The sequence below is a fragment of the Monodelphis domestica genome, chromosome 2 (assembly GCF_027887165.1).
Source record: "Monodelphis domestica isolate mMonDom1 chromosome 2, mMonDom1.pri, whole genome shotgun sequence".
Classification (NCBI taxonomy): domain Eukaryota; kingdom Metazoa; phylum Chordata; class Mammalia; order Didelphimorphia; family Didelphidae; genus Monodelphis; species Monodelphis domestica.
The window spans coordinates 225,519,212-225,545,110 of record NC_077228.1 but is presented as its reverse complement, the minus strand read 5'-3'; the positions used below and the strand labels follow the sequence as shown (position 1 = coordinate 225,545,110).

The following is a 25,899-nucleotide window of genomic DNA, read 5'->3' as shown; positions in this document are numbered from 1 at the left end:
TGGGGGTTTAGTGTAGAAGGTGTTCTGTGAGCTCTGTCAGTGGCTGTATTGCCCCCTTGTTCTAGAATCTCTGGGCAATTTTCTTTGATTATATCTTGTATCACCATGTCCAGTTTGGTGTTTATTTCTGGCTTTTCTGGGAGTCCAATTATTCTTAAATTTTCTCTTCTCCCCCTGTTTTCCAGATCTATCACCTTGTCGGTGAGATATTTTATGTTCTCTTCTAATTTCTTGGTGTTTTGGCTTTGCTTTATTAGTTCTTGCTTTAAAGCCTGGTTTTCTTTTACAGTTTGGTCAAACTGGTTTTGTAGATGCGTGAATTTCTTTTGCATCATTTCCCACTTTTCCTCCCAGAGGGCTTCCATCTTTTTGGTCCTTTCTGATTCAAATTCTTCATGTGTTTGTGGAGAGTTTCTATTTCCTTTGGAAGATTTTGGAGAATTTTCTTGTATATCTTCTTCTATCTGCTCTGTATTTTGTATTTTGGCTCCATAGAATGTGTCCAGAGTCGCCCCTTTCTTCTTATTTTTCTTGGTATTTTGGGGCTTCTGTGCTTCTGTGGAGTTTGTCATCTCTGAACGTGGAGGATTGGCTTTTCTTGTCTTTGTCTGGTGATCAGAGGCTTTAGTCCTGGGCAGATGTTGGTTCTATGAGCGTTCCCTGGGTTAAACTGAATATGCCTCACTGGAACTGGAATGGAAGGGTCGGACCACGAGGCCACACTCTCCCCCTGGCTCAATTTCCGGAAGTTGCCTTCAGAATCCCTGGCCGTGAGGCTGTTTCGTTGGCCTGCGGGGGGATGGGCTGCCGCTTCCCCAAGCTCCGAGAGCACAGACTTTCACTGAGACTTGGATAGCAGGATCCAGCCCGTGAGGCTGTCTTGCCCGCCCTGAGGGTTGCTGTTGTTTTGACCAGCTCTCTGCAGCGGAGGCCCCAGGCAGTAACTTTCACCCGGACCGACCAGCTCTTTGCAGCGGAGGCCCCAGGCAGTAACTTTCACCCGGACTGGGACTTGGGTAGAAGACCCTGAGGGTTGTTGTTCCTCAGACCCTGCTCTCTGAGCCCGGCGCGGCTGCCGCTTCCGGGAGCCTTGGACTCTGCGCTCCTACCCCTGAGGTCCGAGGGATCTCGGGTTCTGGCTTTTAAGGGGAGCCGTACCTTTTGAACCGGGTCCAGGTCCAGGAGGAGGGTTCCCAGGGTCTGTGCTGTTGATCGTTTTGAATTTCGGCGCCTTAGGAGCTTCTAGTTTGAGATCGGTCGGGAAGGGTTTTCCGGAGATCTGAACTTCAGCTTTCTCTAAGCTGCCATCTTAACCGGAAGTCCCTCCAATGATTCTTAAATTCCCTCTTCTGGAAATGCAAATCAAAACAACTCTGAGGTGTACCACCTCACACCTAGCAGATTGGCTAATATGACAGCAAAGGAAAGTAATGAATGTTTGAGTGGATGTGGCAAAATAGGGACATTAATGCATTGCTGGTAGAGTTGTGAATTGATCCAACCATTCTGGAGGACAATTTGGAACTATGTCCAAAGGGCACTAAAAGACTGTCTGCCCTTTGATCCAGCCATAGCACTGCTGGGTTTATACCCCAAAGAGATAATAAGGAAAAAGACTTGACAAGAATATTTATATCTGTGCTCTTTGTGGTGGCAAAAAATTGGAAAATGAGGGGATGCCCTCCAATTGGAGAATGGCTGAACACATTGTTGTATATGTTGGTGATGGAATACTACTGTGCCCAAAGGAATAATGAGGTGGAACAACCTCCCAGAATTGATGCAGAGTGAAAGGAGCAGAACCAGGAAAACATTATATACAGAGACTGATACCCTGTGGTATAATCGAATGTAATGGACTTCTCTATTAGCAGCAATGCCAATGATCCAGAACAATTCAGAGGATCTTATGAGATTCTTACATTATGCACATTCAGAGGAAAAACTGTGGGAGTAGAAACACAGAAGAAAACCACCTGCTTGATCACATGGGTCAATGGGGTTATGATTGGGGATATAGACTCTAAATGATCACTCTAGTGCAAACATTAATAATATAGAAATAGCTTTTGATCAAGGACACATGTAAAACCCAGTGGGATTGCGTGTTGGCTAAGGAAGGGAGTGGGGAGAAGGGAGGGAAAGAACATGATTCTTGTAACCAAGGAAAAATATTCTAAATTGACTAATTAAATAAATTTTTAAAAAAATAAATTATCTCTCTTGGATCTATTTTAGGTTCTATCAATATTTCATATTTTCCTCAACTTTTTCATTCTTTTTATTTTGTTTTATCGACTCTTGATGCCTTGTGAAATAACTTGCTTCTAGTTATTCAATTCTAATTTTTGAAGACTGAATTTCATCCTTGGATTTCTGAGCCTTCTTTTCACCTATTTTTCTTTGAAGATTGTCTTTCACTTTCTTTGCCTCATTTTCAAGCTGATCAATTCTGGCTTTAATGGAACTATTTTCTTGTTTTAGTGCATGTGCCTCTGTTTCCAGATGACCTGTTTTGCTTTTAAAATTCTTTTCCCAATTTTCTTCAACCTTGCTTAATTGGTTTTTGAATCGTGTTTTGAGTTCTTCCAGAGTCTGAGTTGAAATCACTGGAGTTCCTGAGTTTTTGCTTGGTGTTCCTTGGTCTTCTCCTACTCCTCCTGTATTCATTTTGTGTTGGAGAGGATTCTCGTGGCAGTTTCAAACGTCTCTACTTCTGCTCCACCATTTTGGCTCCAGAACCAGAAACCCAATGTATACAGTAGACGGGAGTGGGACAAACCCTCCGCCAGCCTCTGGGTCCTGGCCTCAGGTCTGAAGCTGAGAAAAACTCCAATTCCAATTGGTTATTAAACTTCATATTATTTGAATTCACAGTCAGATAAGTGGACTATCTTTTCTGGTCATAGAGAGAGCTGTACTTCAGTTCAGTCATTCTAAAACAAACAATCCTTATCAGACCCCTGCTGTTTCCTCTCAGCAGGGGGCATCTCCCTCCTTTGCTTCACCAAGCAGTGTTCCCTCTCCCCTTAGACTCCTCCTTACCCCCATACAAACCTCCCATTATCCCCTTATGGCATATGAGGATATTCCTGGTGCAGTCCAAAATCGTCTCACTGAATCAATCACAGCTTGGGTTCCACAGTGTCCTTGTGCATATATTGCATTGCACACATGATAAAATAAATTTTTAGGCAGGATAAGCTTTCCTAGTTGTGAAAACCATATTCCTCTTATTTGTTTTACTCCTAAGTTCCTTATCCATGATTGAATTTCCTGCTCATTATAGGCATCAGTTAGATTGTCCTGTTCAACTATTGAGAAATTCAATACATGAAAAGGTCCTTCTCTAGCTCCAAATTTTGCTGTAATGTCAGCTCTATAGTTTCCTAAAGACACACGATCATTAGCCCCTGTGTGTGATCTACAGTGGATTATTGCCTTTTCCTTGGGAAGTTGTACAGCCTCAAGAAGTTGCATTATTACTTTAGCACATGCGATCTCTTTACCTGCACTTGTCAAAAATCCTCTATGTTTCCATATTTCTGCAGTGGCATGAATTACTGAAAATGCATACTGGGAATCTGTGTAAATATTGACCCGTTTATCTTTACCGATTTGCAAAGCATTTAATAAAGCAACTAGCTCTTCCCCTTGAGCGATCACGTGCTTTGGTAAGGACGCATACCATAATATCTTTGTTAGTGTTACTACTGCTGCTCCAGTATACCTTTCTCTGTTAACTCTCATGCTCGAACCATCGGTATACATTTCAATGTCAGGTTGTTCCAGGGGAGTGTCTTTTAAATCATTTCTTTGTTTTTCTACTACTGATATTGTTTCTTGGCAATTATGTATGGGTTCCCCTTCCAACAGCAGATCTGGAATCAAGGATGCCGGATTCAATGTTTGGCAATGTTTTAAAGAGATGTTTTCGTTGCTTAGTAACACAATTTCATATTGAGAAAGTCTTTGCTGTGTGAAAGCTTGTAAATGATATTTCTTCAATATGGATTCTAGTTGGTGTGCAGAGTCGACATTAAGTTTTGATCCTAATACCAAATCAGATGACTTTTGGATCATGGTTGCTGTGGCTGCGATTGCTCTCAAACAGGGAATCATTCCTTTCTCAATTATATCTAGCTGTGTACTATAATATGCCACTGGCCGAAAATTGGGTCCTAAAGTTTGGATTAACACTCCAGAAGCTATGCCTCTTGCTTCATATACAAAGAGATGGAATTCTTTGTTGTAGTCTGGAATACCTAATGCTGGAGCTGTTATGATTGCTTCTTTGATCTGTGCCAAGGCTTGGAGATGGTCTTTCGTTAGTTTCAAAGGTTCTGTGACTGTGTTTTTGGTTGTCCGTAAGGCATTTTGTTATTTGGCTATAACCTGGGATCCATTGTCTACAGAAACCTGTCACTCCTAAAAAAGCTCTCAGTTGTTTCTTAGTCTTTGGCACACTGAGCTTCAGTATGTCTTCTACTCTTTTCTTGGAAATCTTTCTCATTCCCTTTTCCAAGATAAATCCTAGGTATTCCACTTTAGGCATGACCCATTGTAGTTTTGATTTGGAAACTTTGTGACCTTTCTTATATAGCTCTAGGAGGAGTTTTTTACTATCCTGGTAACAAACTTTAGCAGATGGGGATGCAAGAAGAATGTCATCCACATAGTGCACAATTTTGCTTTCCCTGAATCAGATGTTCTGTAAATCTTGTTGCAAGATTTGGCAAAATGCTGTTGGGCTATCACAGAATCCCATTGGTAATCTTCCCCATGTCATCTGAGTCCCATTCCAAGTGAAAGCAAAGATTTTTTGGCATTCTTTGCAATTGGAACGCTATAATAAGCCCCACACAGCAGGAAGGAAATGCTAGTCACAAGACCCAACTGCCACTTCCAGTTGGCCCCTTCCCCCACAAACTGTCAGTCTTGTTTCCTTTCCACACCCCTTTCAAGGGCATTGGCACAATTTTCCTTGAAAATTTCTTAAAGTATAATGTCTATAGATTCTTTTCTTTGATTATGGCTTTCAAGGTAATCCAATAATTCTTAAATTATCTCTCCTCAGTCTTTTACAGTTCAATTATCTTTCCCATGAAAAACTTCTATTTTTTCATTCTTTTGAGTTTGTTTGATTTTTTTTAAACCTAACCTTCTGTCTTAGAATTGATACTCAGTATCAGTTCCAAGGCAAGTTAAGCAGCTTACCCATGAGCACACAGCTACGAAGTGTCTGAGGCCAGATTTGAACCCAGGACCTCCCAGCTCCATATCTGGCTCTCTGTATACACTGAACCACCTAGTTGTCCCTTGTTTGATTATTTCCTAATGTCTAATTGGCTTTTTAGCTCCATTTACCCACTTCTGATTTTTAAGAAATTATTTTCTCCAGTGATATTTTATACCTATTTTTCTATTTGGCCAATTCTACTTTGTATACAATATTTTACTTTTTTCCCAAATTACATGTAAAAACCATTTTTAACATTTATTTTGTTTTTTTACATTTCAAATCCCAAATTCTCTCCCTCCTCTTCCCTCTTGCTAAGAAGATAATCTGATAAAGATTTTACATGTGAAATATTTTTTATGAAGTTATTTTCATCATGGAATTTTTGTATCACTTTTTCCATTTCCATTTGTCCATTCTGTTTTTTAAAATGTCATTTTCTTTCATATTGTTTTCTCTCTTTTACCAAGTTAATTATCTCTTCATAATTTTCTTCCTTTGTTTTCATTTACTTAAGTTTTCCTATACCACTCTTATTTGATTTTGAAGATCATTTTTTAAGTTCTTCCAGGAATTCTTGTTGGAAGGGCACAATCAAGGTAGTAAAGAAAATATAATTGTTTGCCTTTATCACTACTACCTAGTCCCAACACTGGTATTTCATCCTTGTGGGCTCTAGATTAGCCTCTACCCTTGTGTCACAGATTTTTCTTTCTAACGTCCTAAGTTGTCATGGATAGAAGAATGTCCATGACTTTTTGTTGACTTTGCTACTCCAGAATTGCTTGAAGTATTATTTTATTTTCCTTACCCCAATATTCTTATTTGGAAAATTATCTCATTTCTGTTGAGGCATTATTGATTGGAGGGGGATGTTGGGAAAGCTTGCCCAAGTGCTTCTCTACTATACCATCTTGGCTTTACCCCTGAAAGTGACATGGATATAATTTTTTTAATAAAAATTATTTTTCTTTGTAGAAAACAGTGGTTTTGTTTTGACATTGGCCACAGTATTTTTCCTTTTTATAGTAAATCAGTAGCCTAATGAATATTATATCAATAACCTACATTAAAGCATAATTTCATAGCAATATGATATGTTGCAACAAGAACTAAAATCATTCCTACTAGAAAGGAATTCTCTCTCATGTGAGCATATGTACTGAGTTAAAATCTCTAAGTCTTTTTACACCAAAATCAGAGTGGGGGAGAAAGACAGAGACAAAGAGAGAGATAGAATCAGAACTTAGGTTTGGGGACTGGGTGATTGTTTTGTTTTAATACTAAAGGTAGGGCAAAAGAAAAAAGTATACTATTGTGTATATGAACCTATTAGTGATCCCTTTAATGACCAATGTTCTGATTTTCTTTAGGCTTATGGTTTGAACCATTCTTTATAGCTGTAGAATCATTTAATAAAACTATATTTTGTCCTTGAGATTGTGTGCTGGTTTTTTTTTAATCTGGAAAAGTTTGAATGAAAATAATTACCTTAAGATAAATACTGAGTAGAATTTTAATTGAAGACTTGAAGTTACTTTTGAGAAAAGATGTAGTTTCTCTCTGTCTCTCTGTCTCTCTTTCACTCTCTCTCTCTCTGTCTCTCTTTCATTCTCCTTCTCTCTTTTTCCCTCCCTCCCCCCTCACCCCTAACAGAGTTTTCAATAGCCTCTATAGACAGTGACACTACCCAATAGTTTTGTAATCTTTGGGTAGTCCCAAATTTGTATCTCCACAGTCAGAGGATAAGACTTGGTTGTATTGCTTTGTCCAATAGTCACTATTCAAAGTTTATACCTCTGACATGAAAATGTGAAGAGATTTTAATTCTATAATTTGCATGCATTATGCCTCAGCCTTCAATTATTATTTTTCTTTAAAGCCTTAAACATGAAAATATTCAGCTTTTGAAGTTGAATTATATACCTAAGAAAACTTGCCCACTGGAAATGTTTTTGATTGTTTTATTCTGTTTATTATGCTGAAATAAGACAACACTACTCAAATTTTTATAAGCATTATTTTCAAAGATAATTATTTGTATTTAGAGTGGCCACAGTTTTGTCCTTATAATTAGTGATTCTTTAACTTAAATCAGAGACCGGCTAGATCTTATTTTTATTTGACATGCAAAATATCAAAGGAGATCGATTTTAATTATAACATTTCAAGATGAAGAAAAATTAAAATTATTAGCATTTTAAAAAATCAATCTTATTAGTGCAAAAGATTGCTCCATTACTTCCTTTACTTTGTATCCTAAATATAGTGGAAAGAAAATTATCAATTCTGCCCATATCTTGATTTATTGTTTCTGCCTTCCCTATTCTGAATGAAGAACTATTTTTGACCTGTTAGAATTTAGAATATGACTTCATCTTAATAACACTTTTACTACAAATAGCACAATTAATTGTAATGTTTAATGCTGAGTTATGTAGAGCTTTACTTCAACCAAGGTCCAGATCCAAGGTTTGCTTCTCTTTCTTTCTAGACTATAAACTCTAACTCCAATTACTGTTCCCCATAGCTGGAATTCTTTCCCTTCATCTGCAACTTTTCATTACCCTAGCTTCCTAAAAGACTCATCTAAAATACCATCTATTCAGGAAATCTTTTCCTACTAATTCTAATGCCTTCCCCCTTTTGATTATTTCCATTTTAACCTCTCTATAGCTTGTTAGTAAATAGTTGTTTACATGTTGTCTCTCCCATTAGGCTGTGAGCTCCTTCAGATCAGGGACTATCTTTTACCTTCCTTAAATGCCTAATAAATGTTTATTGACTGCTTACATCATATATCCCTTTTCCAGTATAGTGCTGTGAAAAAGTCTACAAATGAATTAGCAAAATTAGCAAAATCACCACTATGTGAAGACAACTCAAAGCTTTTGCTCTAAATTTTCCCTCCCTCCCTAGGTCAGTAGAATTGTCTACTTTGTATAAGGATAATATATTGTTATTAGTAGGAATGGGAAATTTTCAAATTCAGAGATCTCCCCAATAGAATAATATAAGCTTCCTAGGGGTAGATTTGCTTCTCTGTTTTTATCACACATAGCATATAGTAGGAGCTTAATAAATGTTTGCTCTATGTATCCATAATTAAATGAATCAATGGTAATTCTATAGCAGAAAAAAACTGATACTTTCATCATTATCACCAATCCATTCGTTCAACAAACCTTTATTAGTTCCTCACTAAAATCTTTCCCTATTAGTCAACTTTCAAAAACAAAATATAGTTTCTTTGAATGGACCATTTTTTTCTTTTCATTTGGTAGCAACAGAACATTTATAGTTGCAATCATTTCATGCTTGTCCATTTGATTTAGAGCTTTGTTCCTGAAGTTTCTATTTTGAATGAAACTAAACTTTAATATCTTACTAATTTCTCTATAAACTGTGCTTATTTCAAGACAGATTGTCTGTGATCAGATTATTAAATGTGGTGCTTTTTTTTCCCATACCAACAGAGAAGCAATTAGTGTTTTCAAAGGAATTGGGCGTCATATATATTAACTACTAAGACAATGTGGTTTGCTCTCAAGGGTTTTGAAGAATAAGGAATGTTTACACTTTAATTTCTTTTAATCATTACCATTGTCTTGGATAGACAAATCAAATTATAATGTGTCCATTCCTCTTTTTTTTGAGAATTATAGTATATCTTCTTTGGTGGAGTAAAGCTTAGTATCTTAGTTCACTTGTTTCTGTGTTTTGAGAACGGTAAAATATCTTCCTTGGAAAACAAAATATTTCATGTCTTTGTTCACAGACTAACATAAAGCACTCTTTAAGGTCAAATATATTATAGACTTTTAGCAATAAATTTATTGTGCAAGATTTAAAAGCCAGTTTAATTTGGAGAAGGAAAGGATTGTCTTTTTGGTGGTGATTCAAATTAATAACATACTTAGGAATGACATTACTTTTGCACTCTGAACAGTTTAATTGTTCAATATCCGTTAGTTTATACTGTTAGCCAGATGCTGGCTAGCAAATTCCTTAATTACCTACATTTTTTTTCTTGTAACTTGAAAAAGTATAATTCTTTGTGTTAAATATTAAATTTAAAGGCTTATGGATAAAAGTTTGGGTTTTAAGGACTGACCTGGGACCAAAGTTTCTACTATTACTATGGAATAATTATTGACATATCAACATAGTTTCTGGATAGGCAGACTCGTATGACAGAAAAGGTACTGAATAATTGTCTTCCAATTTCAGTATTTCACTAACTAGTTCTATAAGATGAAGCAAGTATTCCTGCCTCTTTGGATCAGTCTTTATCTGTCCTTATACAGCAAAACAGCCTTGTATTTCTTTTGTATGTATTCTGTATATACTTAAATACATACATGTTTTCTCTTCTGATAGCAAATAAGTCCCTTGAAGAGACCAACCACTTCATTTTTTTCACGTCTGGTACTTATCATAGTGCTTAATATATTGTTGTTCAATAGTGTCCAACTCTTTGTGATCCCATAGATCATAATGTGCAACGGTTTTTCTTGGCAAAGATTCTAGAGTGGTTTGCCATTTCTTTCTCCAGTAGATTTAGGCAAATAGGTTAAGTGATTTGCCTAGGACCACACAGTTAGAAAGTATCTGAGATTCTAGCTATCTTTACTTAGTACATAAGAGGTACTTAATAGAGATAGTTAGGAAGCACAGTAGATGGATTGCTAGACCTGGAGTTAGGAAGATCAGAGTTCACATCTGGCCTTAGATACTATGTGACTAGGCAAATCACTTAATTTTTTTGACTACTCAATTTTTCCTCAAATGTAAAACTGGATAATAGTAGCCCCTACCTGTTGTGAAGTTCAATTTTTTTAAATATTTATAAAGCTCTTAGCAGAGCTCCTGGCACAAAGTAAGAACTTAGAAATGTTTGTTCCCTCCCCACCTTTGTAGACTGACTTGTTATTAAGGAACTAAATGAGAACAGCTCTAAGGACTTTTTGACTGTTAAGATTCTTATACTGAATTGTAATGTGAATTTTATTGTTTTAATGTTTAGTTTCAGAATTTAATAATGGAGTAGATATTGTCTTACTTTAAACCATAAATGTATATTTAAGTTTAAAAGCCATTTTGTGCAAACCTCATGAAGTGGCTAGTACAAGAATTGTTGTCCTCATTTTACAGGTGAAAAAATTTATCATCCAGGCAAGTTAGATGATTTGATTTGTCCAGGATCACATAACTAATAAAAGTTGGAGCCTAGGCTTGAACTCAGGTCTTCTAAATCCAAGATCAATTCCATTATTCCATACTATCAAAGTATTTATCACTTTCTTGAAGTATAATGCATTTGGAGCACATGTTTTTTAAAAGGAAAAAGATTAAAGGTAGGAGAAACTTAGATTTCTGTTTAGATAGAACAGCCTTTTTTAGTTAAACAATCAGCCATTGTTATGCCCTGACACTTAAATTATAGGCCTTATATAAGTTGAAATTTTTATGAAAACCAAATGTTATTATAAAATTCCAGATTAATGCATTATAGAATTGTCATTCCATTTAAATGATAAAGAGCTTCATTGCCAAATATCTAATAACTATACCTGATCAAATTATTTGGAAAGACTTTATAGTGAAAATTATTTCATCTTCCAGTTTTTTTTCATTTGGTAATATGAAATTCAGAATTCATTTTTATTTATAAACCATACATTTCATCCACAATTCAATTCAACATTTATTTAACACCTATTATTTTTATAACATTTGGAGAATACAACAATAAAAAAGACTTCATTGCTGGCTTTTTGGAACGTATAGTCTAGCAGAGGAAAGAATGTATTTGTGCAAAAACTATGATGTAAAATAAATCATAATAAGGCCGTAAGAGAAGTACAAAGTATATGATATCCATCTTTTCTGATATGTTGACTCCTAATTGTCATTCTCTTCAATGAAAGCAGTGATTGTTTCTATGATTCATTCTTTGACTCACCTGTTTTGAAGAATTAGATTTTAGTTTCCAATTAATTTTTAATTTGCCTCTCCATAAACCCTTCTTAATTATAATTGTTATTTCATTATGCACTGAAAAAGTTGCATTTATTATTTCTGCTTTTCTGCATTTGGTTGTGATGTTTTTATGTCTTAGTACATGGTCAATCTTTGTATATATACCATATGCTGCTGAAAAGAAGGTATATTCCTTTTTATCCCTATTCAATTTTCTCCAGATATCTATGAATTAACTTTTCTCAAATTTAATTCACTTCCCATACTTCTTTCTTATAGATTATATGTTATATATATAATCTACATAGATTATATATATATATATATAGGGAGAGAGATTGTGCTCCAGCCTCTTACCTTTACTCTGTGTGTGTCTACCTGCCTCAAATGTGTTTCTTGAAAACAGAATATGGTAGGATTCTGATTTTTAATTCATTCTGCTATCCATTTACATTCAAAGTTATGATTACTGTCTGTATATTCCCCTCCATTTTGACTTCCTCTTTTAATCCTGACTTTTCTCTTTTCACTCATTCCCTCCACTCCAGTGTTTGGCTTTTAGTCACTACTCCCCCTTTGCCCTTCCTTTATATTACTCCTCTTCCGAGCACCTCCCTTCTTATTCTCCTACTTCTTTATAGGGTCTTTTAATCACCCCACAAGTTCTCCCTTCCTTATATTACTCCCTTCCCCACCACCCCCTTTATTATTCACCCTTCTACTTCTCTATAGGGTAAGATAGGATCACAAACCCCAATTAATCTGGTTGTTCTTCCCTCTCCAAGCCAATTCCAATGAGAGTAAGGTTTAAGTATTACCCTGTCACCACCCTCATTCTCCCCTCCATTGTTATCATATTCTCCCTGCAGCCCATGGTACTTTATGTGATATAATTTACCCCATTTTACTTCTCTCTTCCCATTTCTCTTAGTACAATCCTCTTTTTTCACTCCTAGGTTTTTTGACATTTCACTACCACTACCTCTATGTATGCTTCTTCTAACTACTATGATAATGATAATTTTTAAGAGTTACAGATATCATCTTTCAATATAGGAATATAAACAATTTGACCTCATTGAAGCCCTTAAATTTTTTTCTCTTTCTTATTTACTTTTTTTCATGGTCTTAGGTGCAGCCTTTTGCTGGTATAGCCCCTGACCCGAGATCCTGAAGTTAAACTATACTCTTTCACAGAGCCTAGAGCAGTAGGTGGCAGGTGGGTGGGGATCTTCCAGGACTCCTCTGTGTGCAGTTTTGCTTCCAGTTCCCCTTTATCCCATAAAAATTGACTCTCTCTACCTACCTTTCAAGTTGTGTTCAGTAGGAAAGCCCCATGACTCCACTTTGTTGGGTTTGGATTCCTGTCTTTTTGAAGAGCTTTTAAAAGATTGGTTTGGAAGGATAGTCTGAACAGTTTGGGCTTTTGTTGCTACTAAGCACTATCTTGACTCCATGCAACATCCATCTTTTATGGACATATACTTTGTATTTTTTTAAAATCCAAATGGCATTCTCAATAACTGAAATAAATTTTCCTAGATATTTTTATTAAAACACGATATTCTTTTTAGTCTTATAATCTCTCTGATTAGTTGTTTTGGTGCAGCAGATGTTAGTAATTTCCCTATTATTGGCAAGAAATTTTTAGCAAATTAGATCATGCTAGCTGACTAAAAATATAAAAATACGTCACAATACTAGATCTATTTGCACTCACCTCTATTAGAAATAATTGATAAGCTCCAAAAGAAATAAGAATTGGAAAAATTTCAAATTCATTCTGGTTACCAAAATCTGCTTTGATTGAATGTTTTGGTATTACCTCATACTGTAAGATATTCAAGTATAGCCTGAATTTGATATAATTATCTTTATCATTTCAAATTATGTAAATTATTCTCTTTAGTTTAACTAGTTTTGTCCTTGTCTGTGGTTTCCTAAGGCTATTGAAAAATGCAAGTTTTATTTTTATTTTTATGTTTTTAATTGTTACCAATTAACTTTGATATATCATACAGATCATGAATAGGTCAGTGATGTACTCTTGTTATTGTTTAAAAGGTATCTATTTTTTATTTTGATTAAAAAATACAAATAGCTAACCAATATAATGATAACACATTGTTGAATATAATTTCTGTGTTCTCCCAAATCTTAGTACTTCCTTCAGTATCTACTAACATGTTCTTCTTAATTATTTCTCAACTCTAATGTCATCTCCCTCTCTATTCATGCTTCAACTCTGCTTTTGTAAGATCATAGTACCATCAGGTTAGAACTAGAAATCATCTAGTACAATTCCTTATTTTACAGTTGAGGAAACTCAGGCCCAGAGAAGCTAAATGACTTGCTTTAGGTCACACAGCAAATGGCTGAGCCAGGACTTGAACCTGTCTTCTGACTCTTTCCCTTGCTCAAAAATCCCATAAAGATAAATAGTATTTCAATTAATGTGTAAACAATTTAAGAACTCAGTACTCTCTCCTCACTGTCCCTACTATTTTTCCTCCTTTCACTGCAGAATAAGAAAGTAACCTCATATATCTGAAGACTGTACACATACTTCTATAAACTAGGAACACATAGATTGGTTTCACAATAAATATTTATTGGTGTCATTTTATTATAAAAACAATAATATCACTTTACAGTTTTCAAAGTACTTTATAAATATTGTTTTAAAAATTTATCCTCGCAAGGACTCTAGAGAGCAGATCCTCTTATTATCTTCATTACAGGTAAGGAAACTAAGGCATAGAAAGATCATGTGACTTACTTAAGGTCCCATAGCTAGTAAATATCTGAAGCCAGTTTTGAATTCGGATATCACTGACTATTAAGTCCAACTGTCCCTCCACTATGCCACTTCTCTTCCTTTGATTTGAAATGAATACAATTCTGCCTCCCTTTATATAATAAAAAAAAGTCTTGGTCTAAGTACATGACAGATATTGATGTTATTTAACTAAATTAACAGAAAGTGTTTAGTTTTTATAAATCAGTTCTCATTTGTCATGGGGACTGACTATTTTCATTACATTTTCTTACAGTAGGAGACAGCTATACAAAGTGTCATTTTTATTAAGTTGAACTTTTTAGAAACAATAAAAATGAGGAATAACAGAATTGTGCCTTTTATTGTCAGTTATCTCTAAACTGTTTCTCTGGTTTAACATGTTTGTTTTTTCCCTGATTCATGTTGTTTTAGGCTTTACAAGATGAGCTGGAAAACCAAAGCATTGAGATACGCTCCACAGAGAAAAAACTGCAACATCGGGAGATGGAATCCCAGGAGCAGGTACCCTCTATGCTTTTCAATTTTCTACACTATACTCTACTATATTTCTTACTTTGCTTTTTTTGTGCCTTTGGAAAAACATCTATCTTATCTAAAGACTGAAATCCAAGTTGTTTCTGCAACTAATGCTAAATTTGTATTTTCAAGAGACACCATTATTTTTGTTTGATGGCTTAGTATTTAAATAACATTACTTTCAGAAATAATTGATAATTTTTGCTAAAAGACTTACTTAGTTGAAATTATGCTCTTTCTTCTTACATATGAATTCATTATTTGTCTCTGTTCTAGTCCTATCTAACATAGGTCTGGGGTGGGGCACTGTCTGTAGTGCTGCCTCAAAAGAAGTGGGTAAAGAAAGTAGAGAACTGAGCTAACAAAATCTAAAGACTACTCTGGAGCAGAGAGACACTCATATCCAAGACAGGTCTGAAGAAAAAAACCACAAATGACAACCAGGATGGAAGCCAGCAATTCAGAAACCAAGAGTCAGGCTTCTTGTTTTTCCATTATTCCTCCATGGAATTGTACTCAACAAGTTAGAGATAGTCGTTTATGTTCTTTGTTAGTGCTTTAGGTTGCCAATACACTACTTAAGTTGTCTATCTATGTATAATTAATTTTCTTCATGGATATCAGCTAGTCATAGGATCTGAGATTATAAGTTAAAGTTTCTTAATTGTCTAAAAACTATGATATTCTTAATACTCTCTACTCAGTTGTTTTTTGTTGTTGGTTTTTTGTTGGGTTTTTTTTTTTTTTGGCTTCTCTACCACTATCACTCCAGCAATACAAAGGAGCTACCTGGGACCAAGGGCCAATTTGTATTTTTGCTTGGATTGCTGTGGTTAAAAAAATAGCTAGTCTGAGGAACAAAGACAAAGTCTATCACCTGTTCTATTCAAATAACTACTCCAACTTGAGAGAATCTACTAAGGTTTTTGTGCAGAGCCCAGAATCAATTCCATACCACAATAAGATAGTAGCACTTTATTAGAGGACACCTTCAGGTAACCAGAGTAATAATAACATATTGATTCATAATCTTGAATGGACAGGGATGAATAAATAATAAGAGAAATGAGAAGACAGCCAATTTGACCTGCTAAAGGAAGAACAGATGAAAGTACCTATGGAATTTGGCAGTAGAATCATATTAGCATTGTTCCTGAAACCTATGTTACTCAAAGTTTATCTAACATAACCTTTTGTGTAGTATTTTAATTTATTTTTGGTTCTGTGTAAAGAAAGAGAAAGTATATTTCGGTAGCTTATTGCACTCAGTGTCTTGGGATACCCCAAATTATCCTATTTCTGTTTAAAATTATTATAAAACTGGTTTTATTTTGTACTTTAAATTGGGTATGAAATTTTTAAGAGTATTTTTAAAATGGGGAATCAAAAGTAAAATGGGGGAAATATCTGATATAAAATAGAAGAGATTTTTAAGTACTCATGATTTTCAATAGATTTTTAGTATTAAATATTTAACCAATAATCTTTTTGTTATTAAAGTTTTTTTTTTTAATTTTATAGTAACACTAGAAAAAAGACATGATATAGTGGTTAGAGAACCAGCCTCAATGTCAAAAGGTTTAGGTTCTAGTCTTGTCTCTAACACTTTGTTTCTGTAACCTATTCAAAGTCCTGTGGCCAAGACATTAGGAATAGTATTCTTGAAAGACTCAGTTGTGCCATATTAATGATAATTAGGTAAGCTTCTCAGATCTGCTATAATCAAATGTTCTATTGTGGTCTCCTCCTTTCCATACTCCATGCCACTATTCAATTTAATACCTCATTACCATTCTCCTCAGTAACTATAATAGTACTCTAACTAAACTTCCCATTTCTAATTTCTTCCCCTCCTGTTTACCTTTCTCAATGCTGCTAAAGTAATGTTGCTCATGCACAGGTTTGATTGTAGTACTCCCTCCCCTGCTCAAAATATAAGATAAAGTTGGGTTTGAACTTACCTTTCTTTCTAGCCTTACTTCATAAAAAAAAAATATGTGTATATATGTGTGTGTGTGTGTGTGTGTGTGTGTGTGTGTATCTTCATATACCATCCCCCCTCCTAGGCCAACCAGACCAAAGCACTAGCCTCTGATCTCTTTATACTGCCTTTCTTGGATGGATTTGTTCCCAACTGCTGTGCCTCAGATGAAGGTCTTCCCTTCTGCAGTGGAAATCCTTCCCTCACTTCAGTACACAACTCATGTACCATTTGCTCCACAGAAACAATCCATCTAGCTTCAAATATCTCTTGATGATGTTTGATTTATATATATTTATTATATTCTTAATTGTGTCAGAGTTATTTGACTGTGCATTTTAACTCCCTACTAGATGGTGAATGGTCTGAACAGTATCGCTTTTGGCAGGGTAATGAGAGGCCTTCTCTTCACCAGCCTTGCCATGCATGTCCCCTGACAGGCCTAAAGCTGTGGTTGTGCAGGAAACATGAGGTGGGAGTTAGTCAGGATTGTGAAGAGAAGTGTTAAATTTTATTATGGTTGGACTTGAATATATTAATTGGTGGTTGCCAGGGATTTAATTTCTAAATCCCAAAATGAATTATTAAAGTAAAATGTAATTTATGGTAGTTATTTATAACAGAGATAAAATATTAAGGAATAAGATAAAGGAAGAGAGAGCTCTGCTTCCTCAGAGCCAGGTAAAATTCTAAGGCCCTAATCAGGGAAAGGAGTCTCAAGAGGATGGGCCTTTCTTGGAGGTTCACACCTCCAGAAAGTCAGGGAAACTAAATCAGCCTTTACACTTACCACAGTGACCTTCTAAAAGGAAAGCAGTCTGAGGTCTCCTGCACGAGTTCCTCCAAGGGTCCAGTTCCACAGCCAAGTGTCTTCACTCCAAGCCTGAGTGTCTGTCTTCCAGTCTCTTCCAAGTGACTCTTCTTCACTCCAAGCTTGAGAGACTGATCATCCAGTCCAACTCCAAGTCAGAGTTCTTCCATCTCTCCCCTCTGTGGTCCTCTAAAGATCTTTTTCTCTTTTGTCACCTCCCCTAAATTTCACATCTACCAATCACAGCAGATGCTCCTCTCCAGGACAGCCCACTCTTTCACCCATGGGTCATAGAACTCCCACTCAATGCATGAAGTGGGTGTTCACACCTTTTTTGTTAGATCACACCTTTAGTGATTAGTTACTTTTTGCATATTAAAATGGGTAGATATACTTCAAATACTGAGTTAACACATTTGGGGATTAAAATCTAAAAATAGACTGGGGATTACAATTCAATCTTCCCAATAAAAGAAGAGCTGTACAGTACCTTCATTGTTACAATCAGAAGATAGCTAAATTTAATCTTTACAGAAGAGACAAAACAGGTTCCTTCAAGGATTTGATAAACTAATATATAGAAGAGTCTGGTTCTTTTTCATCCAGAGGGGAAGAATAGGAATAATGAGTGGAAGTTACCAAAAAGGCCATGTTAGGCTTGATGGGAAGAAAGACTTTTTAATGATGAAAGCTATCCAAAAGTGAAATGGACTGCATCCAGAAATAGTTCTTCCTCATTTGAGGTCTTTGAGTGAAGACTGGATTATTATGTGCATTATGGAGATTTTTTTTCAGGTACAGATGGATTAAAAAAACACTGATCCCGTCCAACTTTGATTCTATAAAGTATGTGTTCTAAGGACATAACAGTAAGGGTCTGTGTTCCACAGAGGTCACACCATTTTCTGCACTATTTCCTGTTTGAAGCCAGGTTCACCTCCCCAATTTCCCTAAATCAGCTTCAGCTGGCAGTCCCTGATGGCCACCAACCATATTAAACTTCTAGGAAACAACCTTCTCCAAACAACACACACACACACACACACACACACACACACACACACACACACACAATCTTTGCATTCATTGAACTTACAGACCAATTGGAGAGATAGTATATACACAGATAATTATGATATAAAACAATATGTGATCAATTCATTAAAAAAAAACAGTGTGCTGTGGGAGATAAAGTGAGAATGGGGGTGATCACAACTTGAGAGAATTCAAAGCCTTTAAGAAGGTATCATTTGAATTTGGTTTTAATGGGTGTGTGGGAAGTCCTCAGAGGACAGTGTGATGACATTCTAGGCATAGAGAACAATATGGAAGAAGGCAGCAAAGCACAGGCTATTTTAGGTAATCAGCAAGTAGTCCAGTTTGGTTAGAGTATATTCTGAAATAGGTCTGGAAAAGCAGGGTGGCACCAGATTTTAGAGGAAGTTAAATGGAAAAATAGTTTCAACTTTATTCTATATGTAATGGGGACCCATGGAAGATTTTTGAGGAGGGGAATGAGAACCAACTACTAATAAAGAAAATAATATAACATATAATTGATATAATATTATATATAATATAATTAAAATATAATACGGAAGTATTTAATAAATACTTCTTGAAGTAAAACAAATTGAATCAACTGGAAGACAATGTGATGTGGTCAAAAGAACATAAGATTATATGTTGGAAGACCCAGTTTTACTGATTTATTTTCATTCTTCAATAGGCAGCTAGGTGACCCAGTGGAGAGAGTGCCAGGCCAGGAGTCAGGAAGACTGATCTCCCTATGTTGAAATCTGGACTCAGATACTAGTTGTGTGACTCTCAACCCTTATTATCTCAGTTTCCTCATCTGTAAAATGAGCTGGAGAAGAAAATGGCAAATTACTCCAGTATTTTTACCAAGAAAACCATACATGGGGTCACAAAGTATTGGACAATAGTAGTATCAGTAGTATTTCTATTACTTATTACTAGAGCTACATGGCCTTAAGGAAATCATTTCTCCTTCCAGGGTCACAGGAGTAGATAATTTCTAGTTTGTTTTAGACCTAAAATTCTATGATATTGTAGCTGTCTTATCCAAATTGTACTTCCATTATTATTTCCACTGTGATTACATTTTGTATCACTTAATTCCTTTGGAATATAAATATTAATTATTTAGAAATAATCAAAATTATTTAGAAAGTTTCATGAGCATGTTACTTTTTTAAAATTTCACTGAAAGTTCATTCAAGCTCAAGAGTTTGCTTAAGTAGTCAAAAAATATTGAAATAATCATCTTTTTTCTTTTCTTTTTGTTGTCTAACAAAAGTTACAATAATAATAGCTAATGTCATACTAGCCAATCAGGCATATGAGTTACTAGGAAATTTTACCCTCTTTTTAATGAATAAATAATGTCCCCATACTGTGTTGTATAAAAAATCAAAATCAGGCTTGATAGAATTAGAGAGGAGCAGTTTCCTGGACTTTAAAAAAATTCTCTTTTATCCTTGAACTTTTAAAAACATTTGAAATGTTTCTGTTTTTCATGAAAGAAAAAAAAACTTTAAATTTTATAACAAAAAAATGACATTTTAAAATTGCTATGTTTTTAATTAAAAGCAAAAGACTAGTTTTCCTCCAGTCTTGTTGGACGGTGCCTTAGTGTCCAATATTTTCCTTGTCATAATTGGATATCACTATTCTTATGTTATATCCAAAAGTGAGTGATGTCAGTAAATTAGCTCTTTTAACTATAACATTATTGTTTGATTCATTTATTTTAATTCTTTTACAAAACTTAAATAATATCAGCTAGTGGATGTGAAAAAATTATCACAATTATTTACAGAGTTAACATGTTCCATATGAAATTATATCAAAACAACTCAAAGATTTTTAAAATTAGACAATATCTGCTAACTTCACAGAAAAGAAACCAAAAAATATCACTCTACATTTTTTAAAATCTTCAATCCACCATGAGTACTAAACAACTAAAACCACCATTTTCTTTCTATATACCCAGTAGAGATAAGATGGGTACTCATTGCACAGTTGCTGTGTTCAGGTACAAATAAAATTGACAAATAAAATTGTTATATAGAATTAAACTGTAAAATTCACTTTGATGAATGAACACTGTATTCATTTATTCTTCTCTTTCAAACCTTTGCCTTCCATCTTGGAATTAATACTATGTATTGGTTCCAAGGCAGAAGAGCCTTCTGCCTAGCCTTAGCTTAAGGGCTAGGCAATGGGGATTAAGTGACTTGCTCAGGGTCACACAGCTGGGAAATGTCTGAGGCCAGATTTGAACCTAGGACCTCTCATCTCTAGGCCTGGATCTCAATCCACTGATCTACCCCCTGCTTTCATTTATTCTTAACGAGATTGAAGAATTATTAGTCCTTGATAAATCATCTCGTGTCTTATAGAGAAAGAAGACAGAATGATTAGATTTCAAGTAAATAGAAATAGTAAAAGAAGAATGTAATACTTTTTGTTGGGGGCGGGGGGGAAGTGTGCTTATACATAAAATGTTAAGTGTACCAAGTGCTTCAGAGAGACAGAGTCTCCTACTCTACTAAAACAACTCACTAAAATACAAATTCTAACATAATATCAAGAACCCCTCTAGCAATCCAAGTTTCTTAGCTATTAAACAGGTTTTTGGAGTTGCTTTGGTTACTCAGTTTTCCCTACAGATTTTTAAAAGGAAAAACTACTCAAGAGATATAATTTTTTGAGAAAACCAGTCATCACATGACACATCCTTCCATTCATTCATTTATTTGTGTATGTATATGCATTATTTACTGCTTCAAAAAAAAATTGTGACATCTCACCAACACAAATCAAAATTCCTCCATTTAACCTCATTAGTGTAGCAAAAGAAAAAAAAAGGAGAAAAAGAAAAGAAAACAGAAAAAGTCATCAGATAGCCTACACTCTTCCAAAATTAACTAGACAAACTTTTCGGTGACAGTCACCAGGCTCATACCCAAAGCTTTTCCAGCTTTTATGACCTACCAGAATTTACACTCCATGTGTGCAAGCCTTTGAGAATCCAGACTCATCACCAAAAACCATGATTCCATGGTGGAGTAAGACTATAGTAAAGAATGATTTCATTCAGTGGGAATTTATTGAGCACTTATTGCCATCAGAGTATAACAGTAAATAAGACAGTTTCTTCTCTTAAGGAGTTTGGTTATGCACTGAAGACCACCTATCATGGTGACATTAACAACTACTCTGAATCTTGTCATCCAGCCACCTATATATCCTTCTGGACTATTATTTCATCCATATCTCTCTGTTTGTTTGTTTTTTTCACAAGAATGTCATTACTTTATAAAAAGGATGACTAAAATCTAGGAATATATCTCCATAGTGTCTCCTTCATCTACGAGTTTAGTAATCCTTTTTTAAAAAAGGCAAAAAAGATATTAGTGTGGTATAAACTATTCTCAGCAAAGCCATTTTTACAGTATTGCTTCCATTTCACTTTTATAATCTACTTATGAACTTCCCTAAGAAGCAAAGTCTAGATCACTGGCCGGTATTTTTTTTTTCACTAAACATTATTTTATTTGGTCATTTCCAAACATTATTCATTGGAAACAAAGATCATTTTCTTTTCTCCCCCCCCCCCCCCCTTCCCACCACCTCTCCCATAGCCGACACATGATTCCACTGGGTATCACGTGTGTTCTTGGTTCGAACCCATTTCCATGTTGTTAGTATTTGCATTAGAGTGTTCATTTAGAGTCTCTCCTCAGTCGTATCCCCTCCCCCCCTGTAGTCAAGCAGTTGCTTTTCCTCGGTATTTTTACTCCCATAGTTTTTCCTCTGCTTGTGGGTAGTGTTTTTTACATCCCTGCAGATTGTTCAGAGACATTGCATTGACCCTAATGGAGAAGTCCATTACGTTTGATTGTACCACAGTGTGTCAGTCTCTGTGTATAATGTTTTCCTGGTTCTGCTTCTTTCTCTCTGCATCACTTCTTGGAGGTCGTTCCAGTCTCCATGGAATTCCTCTACTTTATTATTCCTTTTAGTACAATAGTATCCCATCACCAACATATACCACAATTTGTTCAGCCATTCTCCAATTGAAGGGCATCCCCTCATTTTCCAATTTTTGGCCACCAGTGGCCAAAGTGCAGCTATGAATATTCTCGTACAAGTCTTTTTACTTATTATCTCTTTGGGGTACAAACCCAGCAGTGCTATAGCTGGATCAAAGGGCAGACAGTCTTTTATCACCCTTTGGGCATATTTCCAAATTGCCCTCCAGAATGGTTGGATCAATTCACAACTCCACCAGCAATGAATTAATGTCCCTACTTGGCCACATCGCCTCCAGCATTCATTACTTTCCATAGCTGTCATGTTAGCCAATCTGCTAGGTGTGAGGTGATACCTCAAGGTTATTTTGATTTGCATCTCTCTGATTATAAGAGATGTAGAACACTTTTTCATGTGCTTATTAATAGTTTTGATTTCTTTGGCTGAGAACTGCCTGTTCATGTCCCTTGCCCATTTATCAATTGGAGAATGGCTTGATTTTTTGTACAATTGATTTAGCTCTTTGTAAATTTGAGTAATTAAACCTTTGTCAGAGGTTTTGATGAAGATTGTTTCCCAATTTGTTGCTTCCCTTCTGATTTTAGTTACATTGGTTTTGTTTGTACAAAAACTTTTTAATTTGATGTATTCCAAATTATTTATTTTGCATTTTGTGACTCTTTCTAAGTCTTGCTTGGTTTTAAAGCCTCTCCCTTCCCAAAGGTTTGACATGTATACTATTCTGTGTTCGCCTAATTTTCTTATAGTTTCCTTCTTTATCTTCAAGTCATTCACCCATTTTGAATTTATCTTGGTGTAGGGTGTGAGGTGTTGATCTAAACCTAATCTTTCCCACACTGTCCTCCAATTTTCCCAGCAGTTTTTATGAAATAGTGCATTTTTGTCCCAAAATCTGGGATCTTTGGGTTTGTCATATACTGTCTTGCTGAGGTCTCTTGCCCCAAGTCTATTCCACTGATCCTCCTTTCTGTCTCTTAGCCAGTACCAAATTGTTTTGAAGACCTCTGCTTTATAATATAGTCTGAGATCTGGGACTGCAAGGCCCCCTTCCTTTGTATTTTTTTTCATTATTTCCCTGGATATCCTTGATCCTTTGTTCTTCCAAATGAATTTTGTTATGTTTTTTTCTAGATCAGTAAAGAAATTTTTTGGAAGTTCCATGAGTATGGCACTAAATAGATAGATGAGTTTGGGTAGGATGGTCATTTTTATTATATTGGCTCGTCCTACCCATGAGCAGTTAATGTTTTTCCAATTGTTCAAGTCTAGTTTTAGTTGTGTGGAGAATGTTTTGTAGTTGTGTTCATAAAGTTCCTGTTTGTCTCGGGAGATAGATTCCTAGGTATTTTATTTTGTCTAAGGTAATTTTGAATGAGATTTCTCTTTCTAGTTCTTGCTGCTGAGCTGTGTTGGAAATATATAGAAATGTTGATGACTTATGCAGGTTTATTTTGTATCCTGCAACTTTGCTAAAGTTGTTGATTATTTCGATTAGCTTTTTGGTTGAATCTCTAGGATTCTTTAAGTAGACCATCATGTCATCTGCAAAGAGCGATAACTTGGTCTCCTCATTGCCAATTTTAATGCCTTCAATTTCTTTTTCTTCTCTAATTGCTACTGCTAGTGTTTCTAGTACAATGTCAAATAATAGAGGTGATAATGGGCATCCTTGTTTCACTCCTGATCTTATTGGGACTGCTTCTAGTTTATCCCCATTGCAGATGATATTGGCTGATGGTTCTAGATAAATACTGTTTATTATTTTTAGGAATGACCCTTCTATTCCTATGCTTTCTAGTGTTTTTCATAGGAATGGGTGTTATGTTTTATCAAAGGCTTTTTCTGCATCTATTGAGATAATCATGTAATTTTTGTTGGTTTGTTTGTTGATGTGGTCAATTATGTGGATGGTTTTCCTAATATTGAACCAGCTCTGCATCCCTGGTATAAATCCTACTGGATCATGGTGGATGACCCTTTTGATCACTTGCTGGAGTCTTTTTGCTAGTATCCTATTTAAGATTTTTGCATCTATATTCATTAGGGAGATTGGTCGGTCTATAATTTTCTTTCTCTGTTTTTGGCCTGCCTGGCTTTGGAATCAGTACCATGTTTGTGTCATAAAAGGAATTTGGTAGAACTCCCTCTTTGCTTATTATGTCAAATAGTTTGTATAGTATTGGGGTTAGTTGTTCTTTGAATGTTTGCTAGAATTCACTTGTGAATCCATCAGGCCCTGGGGATTTTTTCTTAGGAAGGTCTTAGATGGCCTGTTGGATTTCTTTTTCTGATATGGGATTATTTAAGAAATCTATTTCTTCTTCTGTTAGTCTAGGCAATTTATATTTTTGTAAATATTCATCCATATCATCTAGGTTATTATATTTATTGCCATATAGTTGGGCAAAGTAGTTTTTAATGATTGCCTTAATTTCCTCTTCACTGGAGGTGAGGTCCCCCTTTTCATCCTTGATGTTGTTAATTTGCCTTTTTTTAATTAGATTGACCAGTACTTTGTCTATTTTGTCTGTTTTTTCAAAGTACCAGCTTCTAGTCTTGTTTATTAGCTTAATAGTTCTATCACTTTCGATTTTATTAAATTCTCCCTTAATTTTTAGGATCTCTAGTTTGATTTTCTTCTGGGGGGGGTTAATTTGTTCTCAAGTTTTTTGATTTCCATTTCCAATTCATTGATCTCTGCCCTCCCTAATTTGTTAATATATGCACTCAGGGATATGAATTTTCCTCTAAGTACTGCTTTGGCTGCATCCCATAAGGTCTGAAAGGATGTCTCACCATTGTCATTTTCCTCAATGAAATTATTGTTTCTATGATTTCTTCTCTAACTAACCAATTTTGGAGTATCATGTTATTTAATTTACAATGAATTTTTGATTTGGCTCTCCATGTACCCTTTCCAATCAATATTTTTAATGCTTTATGATCTGAAAAGGTTGCATTTATTATTTCTGCTTTTCTGCATTTGAGTGCCATGTTTCTGTGACCTAGTGTATGATCTATTTTTGTGAATGTGCCATGTGGTGCTGAGAAGAAGGTGTATTCTTTTTTGTCCCTATTTATTTTTCTCCATATGTCTATTAACTCTAATTTTTCTCAGATTTCATTTACCTCTTTTACCTCTTTCTTATTTATTTTTTGATTTGATTTATCTAAATTTGATAGTGGTTGGTTCAAGTCTCCCACTAATATGGTTTTACTGTCTATTTCCTCCTTCAATTCTCCTAGTTTCTCCATTAAAAATTTGAATGCTATACCATTTGGTGCATACATGTTAATTAGTGATATTTCCTCATTGTCTATACTCCCTTTTAACAGAATATATTTACCTTCCCTATCCCTTTTGATCAGGTCTATTTTTGCTTTGTCAGATATCATGATTGCAACTCCTGCCTTCTTTCTATCAGTTGAGGCTCAAAAGGTCTTCCTCCATCCTTTAATTCTAACCTTGTGAGTATCAACCCGCC

General features: G+C 35.2%; 1 protein-coding gene across 7 annotated transcripts in view; it reads left to right on the top strand.

Annotated features, from left to right (window-relative positions):
- CEP112 (centrosomal protein 112) overlaps window positions 1–25,899 on the top strand; it is a 595,424-nt gene that overhangs the window by 492,821 nt on the left and 76,704 nt on the right. For all 7 annotated transcript variants that reach the window (XM_056817269.1, XM_056817267.1, XM_007482762.3 and 4 more), the window contains one exon: window positions 14,433–14,522. In XM_056817269.1, the coding sequence (XP_056673247.1) occupies window positions 14,433–14,522 (90 nt within the window). The remainder of the gene's footprint in view (window positions 1–14,432; window positions 14,523–25,899) is intronic.